This window comes from Fusarium keratoplasticum, chromosome 3 (genome assembly GCF_025433545.1).
Source record: "Fusarium keratoplasticum isolate Fu6.1 chromosome 3, whole genome shotgun sequence".
NCBI classification, from domain to species: Eukaryota; Fungi; Ascomycota; class Sordariomycetes; order Hypocreales; family Nectriaceae; genus Fusarium; species Fusarium keratoplasticum.
In genome coordinates this window covers 2,122,678-2,138,838 of record NC_070531.1, presented here as the reverse complement: position 1 = coordinate 2,138,838, position 16,161 = coordinate 2,122,678, and the positions used below count along the sequence as shown (strand labels likewise).

General features: G+C 54.4%; 2 protein-coding genes across 2 annotated transcripts; both read right to left on the bottom strand.

Moving 5' to 3' along the window:
- Positions 1 to 6,033: 6,033 nt before the first annotated feature.
- On the bottom strand, positions 6,034 to 8,679 carry NCS57_00402700 (uncharacterized protein; the record flags this gene model as incomplete). The annotated part of the gene is made up of 2 exons (XM_053054003.1): positions 6,034 to 6,278; positions 6,342 to 8,679. 2 exons carry the CDS (start codon positions 8,677 to 8,679, stop codon positions 6,034 to 6,036), a joined length of 2,583 nt encoding a protein of 860 aa, XP_052916163.1.
- Positions 8,680 to 13,738: 5,059 nt separating this feature from the next.
- Positions 13,739 to 15,324, bottom strand: NCS57_00402600 (Cysteine proteinase 1, mitochondrial; the record flags this gene model as incomplete). Its single annotated transcript, XM_053054002.1, has 2 exons — positions 13,739 to 15,041; positions 15,107 to 15,324. The coding sequence occupies 2 exons, from the start codon at positions 15,322 to 15,324 to the stop codon at positions 13,739 to 13,741; spliced, it is 1,521 nt and encodes a 506-aa protein (XP_052916162.1).
- Between the last annotated feature and the right edge of the window lie 837 nt (positions 15,325 to 16,161).

Sequence of the window (16,161 nt, the reverse complement as noted above, 5' to 3'; positions counted from 1 at the left end):
ACCGGGCTCGTACAAAGTACCGGTGTGGCTGGCACCCATACTGCACTCTGCCTTCCGCCTCATTAAAGACTTCGATCTCATGAAAACATGACATCCTCTACGCGGTAGAGCCATGATTGGGGATCAAAGAAACAACGCACATTCATCACCGCCACCGCAGCCGTGTCCCCCGCCCTCGCTCCGAGGCACAGCCGAAAGAAAGCATATGATACCTACCACGATTGGGTGCACACCAACAGATGGTCTGCTCCGCATGTTGCGTGCCTACTGTATACGGCCAATCCAGGCTCAACATCAAGCCGGTCTCGAAGACCGGACCAAATAATGTCTCTTTGCGACTTATTTCGCTCAATGAACTCGCGCTATCGTCCACGACCGGATCGCTTCCGCAACTCGGGTCTGCGCGTCTTCACCCGCCATTACCACACTGGGAAGTCCATGAGTCGTTGTCAACGCTCATCACCAGATCTTTGCATGCCCAGCTGTGTCGCGGCCGAGAAATGCGGGCCATCTCTACGGAGCGCGTACTGATCCCCGATCTTTCTGCACTTTGTTCACCGTCCGTGGTCCTCGCAGGCGGATATGTAGCTAGCACTGACACTGACAGAGCGACCCGTCAAACTGCGCAAGGCTGTACGGATCCTAGCCCGGCAATGTCATCCATGGAGTGAGACCATGGGTTGGCTGGTGCGGTGCGGTGCGATCGAGCAAGGGGAAAGCTTAGCCGTTTGTCAATCCAAGCCGGCCCACGACCTGTTGACGATGTTCACATACCCTCGCAGCCCTACCACTGGCGTCTGGCGTCTGGACCTTAAGGCTTGACCTGCATCCTGGCGTGTCGGTCGGGATTTATCGCCCACCGATAGCCTCGCCTCTGCCGCCATGCTCAGCGAGAGTGCAACGGTACCCAGGAGCCAGATTGCCCACCTCTTCGCAAGCCAAACATGACAGATTCAATTTTTCAAGACCCAAGGCTATCAGCAAATGATCCCTACCAGATTCGTCCAGGGGCCAGGAAGCTAGACTAACAGAGCACCCGCCACAAGCCAGCCACTAGCTGCCGGCCGCTCGTTCACCCCTTTCATCCCATTGCACTTTCATCTTGGAATTGCATACGGCCAACAACGGCCATGCAGCATTGCAGTCTAATGACCCATCACGGCTCACTATCTGACGAGCCAATGTGCCTCCAATTTCTTTACCTGCAGCGGCATCCTTCGCCTGGTTCCCAGAGACTCCACCATTGGAATGTCGGTCAGGGATATGAGTCCACACTCTGTCCACACCCAAGCGACAACCGGCTGTTGTGGGACACTGCTATCCGCACTGAGACTGGTGGCTTCTCCCTGTTGTGCCGGCCGGACCAGGGTCTGACATTCTCCAGGCACAGCCAGGATGCGAGGAAGGGGTGCGGCCGCCATCCCCGGACAGGGGAGGGATGTACGGAAGACTAATTAGGACGACATGTGTGAGCATGCCGGCAAGGGGGTTCCGCTTCCACGGTGGCCCGGAGGGAACTGGCGCATGGAGATTGACCAGGAGTCCTGGCGTGCCTGGCCTGGGTCGTTGCAGAGAAGCTTTGGACCACAGCAAGCGTCCGGCCGAGCTGATATCCAAAACAGTCTCCTCGAGGCTTGTTTAATTCGCCAACCTAACTGCCGGTCTCCTTGACGGGCCCACCGGGGCTTGAAAAGGAAATTGGCCGTGGACTTTGATTGATATCCGCCCGAGAATACGGAGCAGATCCAGTTCGCCTCGGTTCAAGGACCCTCACTTCGTCTCGTGTTGGACCCGTCTAGCGGCCTCCAGCCATCGTTTGGGAGACGGAGGATGATTGATGTCTAAGCTTCATCTCGAGCATCAGGTATCTATTCTCCTGGCTTGAATACCTGGTACTGGAGGTTGACAGTTGTTGCTGGGGTCTCATCTGTAGATCAAGCCAAGGCAAGGATTCAGCACCTCGAAGCAACGGATGGGGTTCAAGAGTCCCTAGCCCAATACGTTTGTCCATCTGGTTCACCAGGGTTCGCAGGAAACACCACGGGAATGATCTAGATCGTTTGGCAGGGCAAGGAGGTAGGTCCCTACGTTTTCGAGGACTCGAGTTGAGCCTTCTTCAAGGTTTACGACCTGTCGTTGTGACAATACAATGGGAAGATAAAGGTGCCCACGCCTTTAATGAATCTTTATGCATGGCTCGCTGGTAGGAACGAGCCATGATCACCCCAGAGCACAGTGGTACCTCCTCTCGAAGAGTTGAGTTGATAAGTCCTTGGCTTTGATACTGGAACGGCCAATCATGATGGTACCAGACCATATACGCGGCGGACAACTTCGAGAACCACGAACTTGACATTGACAGGGGATACCCCGACGAGAGCGCCTCAACCACCACACGAATCGGACAGTCTTCAACAAGCGCTGTCAAGTCTATCGGTCGATGCATGGTTGAGTGACTATCGAGAAGGGCGATAAACTGTTTCTGGGGGGGTACAATGCTTGACTGCGGGATCCGCATCATGGCATGGAGAAGGTCAGTTCAGTCTGATTCAGTGAATGCCCCTGGAACATGTCGAAGATATTGACCGGGGGGCCTATATGAAAAAGAAAAGCAGGCCATGCTTACATGAAGACTCCACCACCACCACCCATCGAGTTGCGAACCAGCGAGCGCTCCTGGGGTTTGCTTTTTCGTGCTGTTCGACGGCCACTGCTTGGACCAGCCCAGCACCCTCGGAGTTTCTAAGCACAGCCCAGGATCTCGTTATTTCGAGAAGCAGGTGCTTGGCCCAGCCACCAGGCCGCCAGATGCAGTCGGGGTGGTTAGCTTCAACACGTGTGGTGGTGCATTGCCCCCGCGTTGTTGCGCTTTTTTGGGTGTCGAAAGAGAGACGAACTCGACTGGCGGATGATGATCGGCGGTCTCGACCATTCTAAGGGACTTTGCTCTGATGCCAGAGACGGGCTACGCGGTAATAGCTACGCGATGCCGAGAGTTTGTGACCCCCCCTGCTTCCCCGAGCCCAGACTATCACGTCCGTCTCTCTTTCACACGGAGGAACGTTCGGGTCCGCTCCCTCTGTAAGTTGGGACGGCATGACCGCACGGATACTGATGGCCTTGGTTGTGTTTGCATGACAAAGAAAGAAGGAGGCATCGCGATCGCCATGTCTGGCTGCGTATGTTCTTACGCAGCACGTACGTGCTTTCAAGACAAGTCTGTTTCGTGGCCTGGGCGCGTCTCACTGTCGCGTTGAAGTTCAACTCAGGCGCTCCCACCCCTGTCATCCAAGTCTGTTTCTGACAGACGGTCCCGTGAGATGGGTATCATGCTGTTGGTTCCCCACGCGCCTCAGCTAGGCGAAGAAGAGGCAGCGCGAGGCTAATGAATCTTCACCCTATGTCCATCGAGACTTGGCCCAAGACCATCGTCTCGAACTGAACACGGTGGGAGATAAATGGAGGAAGTGGAGGCCTCGACATCGAGGGCTTGCCCCGATGGTTACGCTTTGTCTCATCGGCGGAGTCGGACAGGAAGAAGCAAAGAGACATGCGTGGTCACGGACGCCATGCGGGTAGCTCTCATAACCAACCAAGTTTTGACATGAGAACCAACTTGGCCCGTTTCATTGCCGCTGAGACATCATTGGTGATGGAAGTCGGTGAAGCTTTAACACAGCGGCAGCAGCAGCAACGTCGTCATCAAGACATTTCCAACGAGTTGAAGGCGGACAGACGTGTCTGATGGGCAAGCGGAGGGATCTCAACAAGTACAATACATACACACCGGCTGCGGCATTGAGCTCATTGCAACACATCCGGTGCATATGTAGTAGTTATGGATGGGCTACAAGACGAGCCACCCCGTTTGATCTCGTTGTGCCCAAGTTCACGGCGTCAAGTGAAGTGAGGTTGGCGTCTTGCCGCGGTCTGCGGAACGCTCCCGCAACCCACCAAGTTGAGACATTTTGACTCGAAGCAACCACTTACGACGTGGCTCAGTGGCCGGTCCAGATTGTCAATGAGCTATTAAGCCATGCGCGAGATGGAAGGGGGAAGGGGGCGCCACAGCACGGCGCCCGTTTGCTGGAAACCGGCTCAATAGAGTTTGACAAGATCGGCGGTTGAGCCAGTGCCTTTCTCAGCCGTGGCTGCAGCGTTGCTATTATTGGGACGTGCGAGCAAGATGACTTGACTTTTGCTCTTGTGTCTTGTCGAAACATTGCGACTCTGGCTGCTCCAACTTGGCTTGACGCGCTTACAGCGCTCGCGGGATATGACGGAGAGACTTGGCTGCCTCCTACATACTACACATATCATGGCCGGAAATGGAGACAAGAAACGGATGGACATTCTCGCCGACGACTGTTAGCCGCAACTGGTCTCATATTAACTCGACGTCACGCATGGAGAGGTTATCTACTTTACCCAACTGCTTTGGTTTCTGCCGTCTCACCGTCAGAACTAGTGTCGCAAACCGCATTCCCCTTCCCGCAGCGCGATTGTATGCGGATAGATCTATCTATGCACTCCATGCCAGATCCGTTTCACATAGACTACCCATGTTGACAAGAGAGACCAATAGAGACGCCCCATGGGAAGGCAGCCGTGAAACGGCTTGGGCTAATCGGTCCTTAACACCCCACCAAAACTACCTTGATGACGGTCCGTTGCAGGTTCATGCGGTTCAAGGTGGAAACCAGGAGGTTTCAGACACAGTCTCTTCAGGAATGGAGGCTGTACTCGCCCGTCTCATGATGAAAGGTCATATGACGGCTACATGCGCCCTCCTAACTCTGGTGCCCGAGTCCGAGAGCGGCGTATCGTCCACCACGTTTCGCGACGTTTATACTGCAAGGCAGGCAACCTGCGGGCGGCGGCGTTACTTCAGGACGTTGCCCAGGCCGCCAAGTCTACGCTGCGGTACGTCGTACGACATGGTAGCCAATATCGACCTGTCCAAGGCTTGGGCAAGTGTGTGTCTGAGGAATGGCGGAGCTCCAAGCTTACCGGGGAAAGCTTGAGGTGATGGGTGTTGGATGGATGGATGTTTGCTTGCATTCCCGTCACTGAGATGGGCTAGCACTGTAACCCCGAGGATCTTTTAGGCGATATCTCAACCCTCCATCAGTTTGAGGCCAAGTCTGGAACAGGGTCGATGTTTGTTGGTTGTGGCAGTCCAGAGTGACTAGTCCGGAGAGGCTGTTCTGCTAGTCACTGTCACTGATGCCTTTCAACAATGTGACAAGTCCCTTGGGAGTTACTAAGATGGATGGAGACATGCGGTAGAGTGGTACTGGTTGCTTTGACCTTCTATTTGCCAAGAAGGGTCATTATTGGTTCTCTATTTACCAATCTGCTTGCCACACCTACGAGCATGGGAACCACTGATGTTGGGTAGTCGGTAGTTTAACGACAACTATATGTTGCCTGCTGAATATCGGCCATCACGCACACATGCTATAGTCAATATCAATCTCTTGAGTTGATGGTTGGATCTTCTGCTCTATCATGTCGAGATATTTCCAACACCATCACCACCCACACTCCTCCACGGGCACCTTGGCCATCACCCATTTGCCACCACAAGCGCCAGCGCCAAACACAACGTTACGGCCTAAATCGTGACGTGTCATTCAATCCGCTAACCGTTTCTCTCAAGCTTCAAACTCAAAAAGACAGCTTCGGGCCGTTCCATTGAAACCCAACGCCCGTCAAAGGAAAGGAACCTCCAGCTCCATCATATCATCTGCGAGCACTTCCCATCAATGCAATGCAACGCAACGCTGTTTAGAGACCGCATGACCAAGATTCAGGAACCGTCCGTAACCCAATTTTTATTTGGTTTTCTTTATATCCGAAAAATGCCTTCGCTAAGCCGCCCAACATGCTTGCTTGTTTTTGCTTGCTTGCTTCGTTGATAGTTATATATGCCAACATCTGATGTATAAACGATCGTATAAATCATTCCATGCAACGCTTAAAAACGTCATCATAGGCTCAACAAAATGGAAATTGGCTCATGTTCTAGCGTTAAGCTTCAAGGACCGGATCGCGGTCTCGGTGGGATCGATGGTGGTGATGGTGGTGATCTTGGTCCCTAGACCGGGAATCATAGTCATCATCGTCTCTGTGTCGTCGACGTCGTTCGCGATCTCGGTCCTTGTCGTCCCAGTCCTCCTCATCATCTCTGTGACGGCGATGGCGGTGATGCTTGCGCCTATCCTCATCATCACCATGATCACGATCTTCGTCGTCTTCATCACGGCGTCGTCGTTCTAAGCCCCAAAGTTAGTATCCGTATGGAAAAGGTGTATATGTATCTTGGCGGCTCAGCTTACCTCGCAAAACTTGCGTCGCAGACGCATATGCTTGGATTTCCTCCTTGCTAAGGACACGCAGGACAATAACAAAGTCATCCCTGACCTCGAACCTCTCCTTGCCAATAGTCAAGGCTTCAGGGTTGACCACCTTGCGGCTGATCTTGGTCCACTTTGCGCCTGGCGGTGCTTCTCTTGCCTTCTTGTCTTCCTTGTGAGGTGCGACACCCTCACGGATGGGGTTTGGCTCCTCCGGGAAGCTGACCTTGGGCTGTTTCAAGATGCCCTTGAGCGGCTTCTCGTCCTTCTTCTCGCGGGGAGGTGATACAACGCGAACTTGCTTCTCTTCGGGAGGGGACTGTTGAGTCTCGCGCCCGCGAGTCTCCTCCTTGGGAGAAGATGATAGCCTGGAATCGGGCGGAGCTCGAAGGTCCTTGGAAGACTTTGCTTCCGGAATACTTCTTGGTTCCTTTGTAGGTGAGGAAGAACGAGTTCTGGTCTTGATCACAACTGGTGTCTCCTTCTCCTTCTCCTTTTCCGTAGTCTTCAAGGCGGCAAGTTGATCCTTGAGCTGTCTCAGCTCCGAGGCATCATTGGGGTTGAACGCACTCGAGCTGCGATGTCGTCTTGTCGGCTTCTTTGCTTCATCAGAGTCAGAGGATGAGATGACTGCCTCGCCGCTCTTGCGGGGATCAGCGTTTCGGCGGCTTGTCTCATTGTTGTCACGGTCGTAGTCCCGGGGCCTCGATCGGCTTCGCTCTGATACTCGCGGACGTTCGCGGGTCGTTGAACTTCTCCGCCGTTCACGCTTGCGCTCACGGTCGCGCTCGTCGTCCGAGCCCTTGCGCCTGCTTGATTCCTTCTCCCGCTTGTCGTCATCCTTGACGGAGGGCACAAGTCCAACAGCAGTTGCAGCAATACCCAAGCCAGTGGCCACCTTGTCTCGGAATCGGGTACGCTCCTTCTCATCATCATCACTTCCCCTCTTGCTCTCACGCCTTTCCCGACGGCCGTCCTTGGACTCGACCTTGCTTCTGCGTCGATCATCACGGTCATACTCGGACTCGCGGGGCAATTCCTCATCGGAGCGCTTCTTTGGCTCTTGACGATGGTCTCGCCGATCATCAAAGTCATCAGAGTCAGTTCGAATACCAAAGCCGCGAGTAGTGACCCTGTCATCGTGAAAATATGGGACTTCATAAGTGCGCTCGGGTTCGTAGGTGCGCTCAGAGTCGTTCTGGTCACGGAACTCTCGCATTTTCCTCTCATCTTCGCGGCTGCGGTAGTAATCATCATGATGCGTAGACCTTGGCGGGCCCTCCTGATACAGGGACACTGGACGGGGACGTCGAGTCACCTCGGTAGTCGCCACAACAGGAGACTCCAGTTTGGTAACGCTGGAGTCCAGGGGAAGGGGAGAAGCTGGGAGGACCTCTCGGGAAGCGTCGTACCCGCGGATCTTGTCGAATCCTCGGGTGCTAGGGGGTGGTCCCCCTCGATTTTCGTATTGTCGATTGCTGGAAGAGCTAGTTGAGTTGGTGGTTATGTAGTTGCGGTTCAAGTCAGGGCTAGTATCAACGTTGAGTGTCCGCTGATCAGCGTTATAGTTAATATTGGGGCGATAGTACCCGCGGTCGAGGCTCTCCCGTCTTCGTGACCGGGGTGGGCCTGAATGGTCGAGATCATAGCGAACCAGCTCGCCAGCATTGGTGTACTGGTAACCATCATCTCCATAGTCAACGGTGCTGGAGCTGTGCCGTGGATTGGTGTGGTAGATGGCAGATTGGCGAGAGCCACGGTAGGGGTCATCGCGTACCAAGCTGTCGCTTCGATCTCTAGTGCGAGCATACTCGTCGCCCCCTGCTTGGTCGGCGTAGGAGTGAGTTGTGCCGCGTGAACGTATGGATGAGGCAGGTTGGGTGTAGAACTGCCCCTCGCTGGACCGGTATTCGTCTCGAATGGGACTACCGGAACGAGCATTGGAAGATTGGGATGCGGTACCGTTAGGTCGGTCCTTCTGCTGAGTGGTCATGACAATGACCGGAGGCCGGCTGGCTGAGTCGAGAGTCGAGGATCGATGTGAGCGAGTGACATCTCGAGTGGTTGGCCTGTGTGAGCGAGGATCTTGGGTAACAGCATAGGTTCGGGTGGTGGTGCTAGGAGCCGGGGCCGTAGACGTTGTCGTCACATATCCTCGGGGTGTCGTTGAGGGTTGTTGGCGGGTGGAAGCCGGCATGACGTGCATGTCCCCGGCGTACAAAGAAGTGTACCCAATGCTGGAGGGCATCGAGGATCTCGCGGGGTTCGAGAAAGTGGCAGCTCGTCCAGAAGACGAGTAGCCGCGATACCGGTCTGTCATGATGACGTGGGGCGGCCCAGGGTTGAGGGCGAGCCAAGAAGATCCTCAATTGAGCGAGTTGCTAGAAGCCGGCAGCGAGTACAGATGAAGAGAACACAAGCCGAGTCGAGTTGTGAGAAACGTCGGACAGAGTGTGACAGAGCGTGGGAGCCCGAGCGCCGTAATGAGTCGAGTTGGATTACAGGATGTATCTGTGTGTGGCAGCGGAATGACGGCAACCTGCTCTGGATACCTAATGCCGGTCGGTGAAAGCCAAGGCCACGTGAGGGAGGGGTCAAGCTTGGTCGGTGCTCGTCGCAGGATCAGTTTTTTGGTTATTGTATCGTCCGGGGTTTGGTGGTTAATAAGAGGCCCCGGCCCAGATCTCCGTCGCTAGTTCGGGCTCAGGCAGGGAAGCACTCCGAGAGTAACACTTGGTGTCGTCGGTGCCTTGCCCTTCCCTACTGTGCTGTGGCTGTAGCTGTGGTGCCCAGATCGGACGACGGCGGCCAAGATGACGCAGGGATCAAGAGATTCTCACGACAGATGAAGAAACGTATCGAGGCCGATAGGTGAATGAAGAGAAGCGAGAGCAGGACAGGCCCGAGGGGACTCCTGCGGTGTAAGGTTGGTCGGTGCGTGGTCAAGGCAGTTATGGTTGTTGGCCGTCTCCAGAAACAGTCGATGTCGGTTCCCGGTGATCCTTGATTATCCAGTCAACGAAAGGAAATTTCCTCGGACAACACCAGGCTTTGGGTTGAAAAAGAGACGATGACACGTCTTGGCAGTCGAACTTCCTTTGTTCCACGAGGATGGGAAACACACCGAAACAGTCCACCACCAGAGGCGCCGAGGTGGGGTGAGCCTGTGAGGGGCGATAAAGAACAAGAAAAGAGACAATTATGGAGAGATTGGGACGAGATGCAGAAGCGGAGAAGAGGGGGGAAGACCGGAGAAGGACACAATTGGTGATGTTTTGTCAGAGCAAGGTTCCTCTTCGAAACCAGTCCCCGACTCAGGCAAAGGGACCTGGGCCCAGAGAGTCGTTAAAAGTGCCGCCGGTAACCCCAACGTCTTTCGCGCAGTTGCAGAGGCTGTGGGAATGCCGATGACGATCGCATGTGGTGGCGTGGAGCCTACAGTCTGGCGTCAGGAAAAAGTCACCCCAAGAGCCGTTCTTGGAAACGATTATGGTGGGTGGGTTTAGAACAGACATGGATGGACTGGATCTCGGAAAAAGGAACAAAAAACGTCACCCACCTAATGTCAGCAACCAAGCCGCAGGGTCCGTCCCTTGAAGGGTGCAGCTGGTCGGTCGGTACCTCTCACAAGGTAGCCAGCCCTGTTGTCTCGGGCGTATCTTGGTGGTAGCCCTGCAGGAAGTTGTCGTACAGGTACAGGATCGGCCTGTTGTGTTTTTCACTGTCTCTGGTTTCTTGATTCTCGTATCCTGTAGCACTTTCGATCGAGTCTTTGCTCCTGCTCTGTTGCTATGGTGCCGCCTCAAAACCGCACACGCCAATGCTAACAAGATCCAAGGCTTGATAGAGTTCCAGGGATATCCCGTCCGCGTCTAAGCGGAGCTGACTGGTTTGGCTTAGCCTCACCGGGCTTTTCGCTGGGCTTCCAGATGAGCGAGCGTCCGAATTCCTTTGATACGTAGCAGCGACGGCGCCGGCCGAACGAAACCTTGAGTCGGCCAGATCCCGTTGTTCGGAAACTTAGAAATCCAAGGGTAACCTTGGGCTGAGGATGGGACTTGGGCTTGTATGGATCCAATGGACCCTGTCGGTGGATACAATAGACGTCGGCAAAGCGAACGCGATGTCTTTTGCCAAACCACTCGACGGAGTAGTGGGGATGGGATTTTCAAGGTGCAGCGCGTCGTCAACAAGATTGGGCGTCGACGATGGGGCCAGGGACCTCGTGAACTCAAGGGTTCGGGGCGAATAGCTCGTGTCGCTAAGAGGACAAGTGCTGAGCTAGGGCGGCCGGTGTTCTGCTCTTGAGGCTCTGCAACCCTGTGTCCAGTAGGATTCGGTATAAGATTGGCGGTGGTAACGTTGGCCTCGGCCTCGGCGCACCCTGGTGGTGGTGGTGTCGTCTTGGTGTCGTCTGGCGGGCAATGACGTCTCCCCTTGAGCTTGTCCAGTTACCGTGTCCAATTTCAGTCTGCGATCCTCGTGTGTCTGGGGGTTCCTGTGTGTTGTCCGTGGCGAATGTCAAAACAACGCGATGGATGCTGACTGAATGACTGATGATTCTCCTAGTGCAGGACAATGACGAGGGCGATGCCCCCAAACCTGCAAGCCAATGCTTTGTTTTTTTGTTTGGCTGAAGAGGTCTGGCAAAGACGAGAGGTTTGGCTTGTTTTGCAGGCGGATGTTGATCAATATGTGCTGGTTCCTAGGCGCATCAAAGATAAGTGAAACAAGGGTAGGTTGAGTGAATAGAAGTTTAATCAGTTGATGTGGTGAGGCTCCCACCAGGATGTATAGGTTCAGCAACAAACATCAATAGCTGGATGAGTATTGATAGCAATGTAGTGCAAGGTGTCGAGGGAAGTAGCCTTTGAGCATATGATGATCATCTGGGAGGGAATCAATGTTCTTAAATCCAGAAAATGGAGGCTCTGAATACAGCGTATGTCGTGGCTTTTGTGTTGTCTTGACACTCGGGCTGAGACGAAGGATTGGGCTATGCCCCAGTGATCACCTCCTCTTCCACCCTCAAGTTCAAGCCAGAAAGAACTATGCTACTGGTTCCTTCTCTGTTTGGCTGGATTATTTTTGTGGTAGGCGCTTTAGTCGGAAGGTGCTCCTGGAGCCGCGTGTTAGAGGAAACCATCCATATCCATCCCCCCAACCCACGACAGAACGCAACACCACACACTTCCTTCTCGATAATTACAATCATCATCGCCAAGGGCATCACCCCCTCTACTCAGCATGGCCAACCGGCATCATCACCGCATCCCGCCTGCTCTCATATCCAATCCATTTCGTCAAGAATATTCTCTCCAAGCGCCCACGCCGCTTCAAAAACCCAGCACTGGCCGAGAGGGGGCGTCTCACCCTATCCCAAGCGCCCAGCAAACGAGGCATTGCTCGTCGCGCTGTCATTGTATCAGCTCAGGGGACGGGCCGTCCTTGGGCTGCCACACTGGTTTCCTTTGATAGATACCCAATCCCAACGCCGCCTCGATCGAGTGAGGCCTCGGGGCACTTGGAGAACCCCAGAACTGCTAGCCAGCGAGGTTGCATGAGCCGGCATAGAGGCAAAATCCCAAATCTCAAATCTCATCCTCCACCCCCTCGAATCTCAATGCAAGGCCGGTACACAGACACACATCTGTCTGGGTTCTGACATGGCAGCCCCTCCAACTCGATCCTAGACCCGCAGATGGCCGCTCCACGTTGGATATTCCAATTGTAGTCGTGTCCGTGTCCTAACGTGTGTCTGGGGATATTCAGGAGGTCCAAGAGGTTACCTTTGCCCCCGACTCTGTCACTGCAGATCGGCGCTGCACACGGCCCGCTGTCGACTGCATCATCACCAACTTCATCGGATCGGCACTGCCAGTCAGCAGCATCCAACCAGGTCTTCCAGGATTTGACGAGTTATGCGATCAAATACTATCCCGTTCCGCCCCGTGTCGGTTACTGCGGCCTATTCCGGCCAGAATGTTCCGGATTGTATACACTCACTGACAAGTGGCAGCTCGCTCGTATGCGTCTAGATAGCCTCACGTCCGAAGCTGGGCGGAGACTCTTGCATCGAGATAGTTTCTTCAGCAACGCAGGCAGGGCTATCTATCTTGCAACTACGCATTGGCCTTCCTGCGAGCATGACTTCACGCAGCCCTCCCGAGCAACCACACTGTCGACTTGCCAGGGAGCAGTGACCCCTCCTCAGGCCGAATGTCTGATCACAGACCGAGTTACAACCACTCGTTACCCGCCAAGAAGAGAAGGTCAAACCGCCCGTCTGGCCAACGGGGCCCCCAGCAGGATGACCTCCAGTGTGATCACTGTTTGGAATTTGCCTTCACAGCTTCAGGGTCCGTCCGCTTCAAGATCCGAGAGAAGTTCCAAACCGATCCACAGCAGAAACGCCCTAGAAACTTGATTTCTTCTTCGCGTTGGGCAGGGACAGCTAGCTCGGCCTTTGAAGGACTATCCCGGTCCGCCGGGCAAGGAACACCCTCGCAAGTCGCGGCTCGCGAATTCACCAAGCAAGCTGTTGGGGGTCTGCGGGCAACCTGTCGGTTGAGCATGATGAGTTGGCACACTCTTCGCCCTGGGGCACAAGCGATGATCGCAGAAATTGCAATGGGTGCTCATGTGATTATTGTCACCTGTGCATACAGAATGCTTCTTTGAGGCTGGAATGACCGAAGCTGTACGAATAAGCTCAGACGGGGCTTAACTCCGCAGCGAGGTGCCCAAGTGTGCGGAATTAGAGGACGATATTATCCGCCCTTGGGAGTTTGGGCATCTATCTGGCCCGACCCCGCTGATCGGTCATGTCAGTTGCTCGGTGAGGGCAGAGGCGGCGTGGCATACAGACACGCTACGCTCTGCCAATAGATGGATGCACCGACGGATCAACGCCATCCGTTGCACCGCTCGCGTAGAAGCTTCGTGACAACTTCGACGGCGGGTCCTTGCGGGGGAAGGGCTTGCCCTGAATGCAGTCTGGCAGTGCGCTACGAGATGTATGACCGAGTCCGGAGCCGAGGATGAAGAAGAGAGAAAGTCATTCATTGTCGCTAAGCATACTATTCGTCGCGGTGAGGCTGCAGGGTCCTCCACGGCGTAGGCTCTTGGGGCCTATCGCTGTCATGATCCTTGAATCAGCTCATACTGCATCATATGTCCTGTATCTCCAACAGCCCGCTTCCCATTGCCCTTCTATCTGACTCGCGGTCTATGCGTTCACATCAGCACGGTCAGCAACCCAGACCTACGCATGATCTTGAGGGCGCTTGCCGCGCGCCATGGCCTTCACTCTGCTCTCGACGATCACTTCCATGCCCTCGATATTGCGCCTCGATACTTGCCCAGGGGTGGAAGCCTCTCTAGGCAAGTGAGCCCATGGGATCCCACAGCGGCAGGACAATAGCCTCCTTCTTGAGCACATCTCGAACCTCCTTGCTGAGGACACGCGGGTCGACGACTGCCTGGTATACAAACTCGTCCAGCCATGCATCGCTCATGACAAACCATCCCTTGTCTCCGGCAGTAGTGCCCCAGCTGTTCTGCACTCGCCAGCGGACCGGCTTACCCGTCTGCTCGTCAAGATGTACTGCCGTCAGCACCATAGCATGAGTCATCTGACTCTCGCCCGTCATCAGCCTCTGTGCTTTGGTCATACCGAGTAGGCTGGTGTTGAAGCCTAGCTCATAGTTGTAGAGGTTGAGGTCCATGATGCCAGACCTGGAGTCACTGAACTGGCCTACGTCACTGCCAAAGAAGATAGGGAGACCGGCCTTGAGCATCTTGACGCATGCGCCCTTGAGAGTGTCGATGTCGACGTTGACATAGCTGATTCCGCGACCACCGACAATGTTGCCAAGCCGGGAGACTGAGAGGTGGGATAGAGGCTCGTGGCGCGGATCGTGTACAAGTGAGATCATGCCGCTGACGGTGCTGGATGTGACGGGGAAGCTTGGGCTATAGATGTTCTTGGCAAACTCCTTGGGGGTGGTCTTGAGCTGGTGGGCCTTTCCGTTCTTGTCGTTGTACTGCCAAGTGAAGGCCTCCTCGGGGTTCGGGGGTGGACCCAGCAGGAGAGTCATGATGAGGGAGATCTCACGCAGCATCTTGTCTTTGGCTGAGGAGATGGCGGCGGTAGAAACCCCGTCCTTGGAGTTGACTAGGGCCCGAAGCCTGAGTGCGAACTCTCGAAGCTTGGTCTTGACGAGGCTGTTCAAGATACCGGAGCTCATAGCATTCCAGCTGTCGGGGTAGAGGGTCTGGGGCACGAGGCCATACTTCTCAACCAGGTTGTATACCATGTCCCACTGGCCACCGTCGGATACCAGATCACTAAGCAGGGTCTGGACGACGCGGCCTTCAAGATCCTCCGTAGCGGTATCGATGATCTGCTCGAGGAACCAGTTGGCTTTCTCGAGCTTGTCCCAGTAAAAGAGGTATTGCTGTGACAGCTCGAAGCTCTCAAGGTCAAAGCGCTTCATGAGGGCAACTCGAAATACGTTGGTGGACGCAAAGAGCCAGCATCGACCGCTGGAGCGCTGGTTTGTGATGGGGTCGCCTTCGAATGGGATCTTGACGTTGTAGATCTGCTGGTCTGCGATCTCGGTCGGCAACGAGGTAAGAACCTGGCGCGGGTTCGCAGAGCTAAGAGCTGTGAGGGCAAGCCTTGTGGGTTTTGTTAGTTTCTTCGGATGCACAGGAACCGGATCTCGACTTGGATAGTCTCTTACTTGTTCTTGGGGTCCTTGATGATGGCGGCCTGCCACGACTCGAGTACGTGGAGCGGGAGACCTTCAGCATCTCTAATCAGCGGTCCAATGGAGGCCTTCTCGGCGTCACTGGTGACTTCGACGTAGTCATCTTGGTCTTGAACCTGTAGGTTTTGAAGGCGCTCGAGAACCGCCTTTTCGTGGAGCGTAGGCTCGGTCTTGGATTGCTGGGCGCCCATTGTGATGATGTGGTGGTGTCTCGGGTAAGCTTATCAATGAGACGAATGTGGTTGTGACGGGATATGGGCGAGTCTATCGCGACGAAACAGAGCTTTGTGAGCCTGTGAGAAAGCTCAAACTTGTTGAGCGAGCTGAGTCAAATGTATAAAGAGCGGGAGAGAACGGGAGGGGGAGTCGATGGTGGCTATGAACGTCACGCGCATTCCTTATCAATCACCATCTTCCCGTATAAGGCGCCATGAGGACAACAGGGTTGCCGTTCTAGGTTAAGGTGGTTGGTTACGTTTGGGCGGGGAAGCACCTTGAAACAGCATGCAAGATTGATGGAATCGGGAGCACGAGACTGCAGGCACGAAGATAACAGATTGAATTCGACGACTACTATATGGGACTATCAAATAGATTTCTTTTAACCGGTGAATAGATGCATTTCCATGACACGAGTGAGCAGAGAAGACTTGCACCAAGCTCAAGTCAAAGGCATAGGGTAGCTTCAACACGGTATCGGCTAACACGAGCTGACTTCCATTCAGGGTTAGTGTGACGCGTGACCAGAACCTTGATGGACCTTTGGCTGGTCAGCTTCACGGCAGACGATAAGCATGGACAATCACATCAATCATCACAAAGGCAGTTGAACAAGAGACAGTAGGTTTATGAGATATGGAATCACTTGTCAATTACTACAGTCCATGTACAGGAACTTTCCCTTCTACGCAAAAGACTCCATATTTCCGGTTGCTTTATCCAATCTCGACACAAACAAAGTTGAACCACTTCATACAACAGATCCCCCAGCTATCTTGACATGTTACAGGCGAGACCGAGACCAGCCC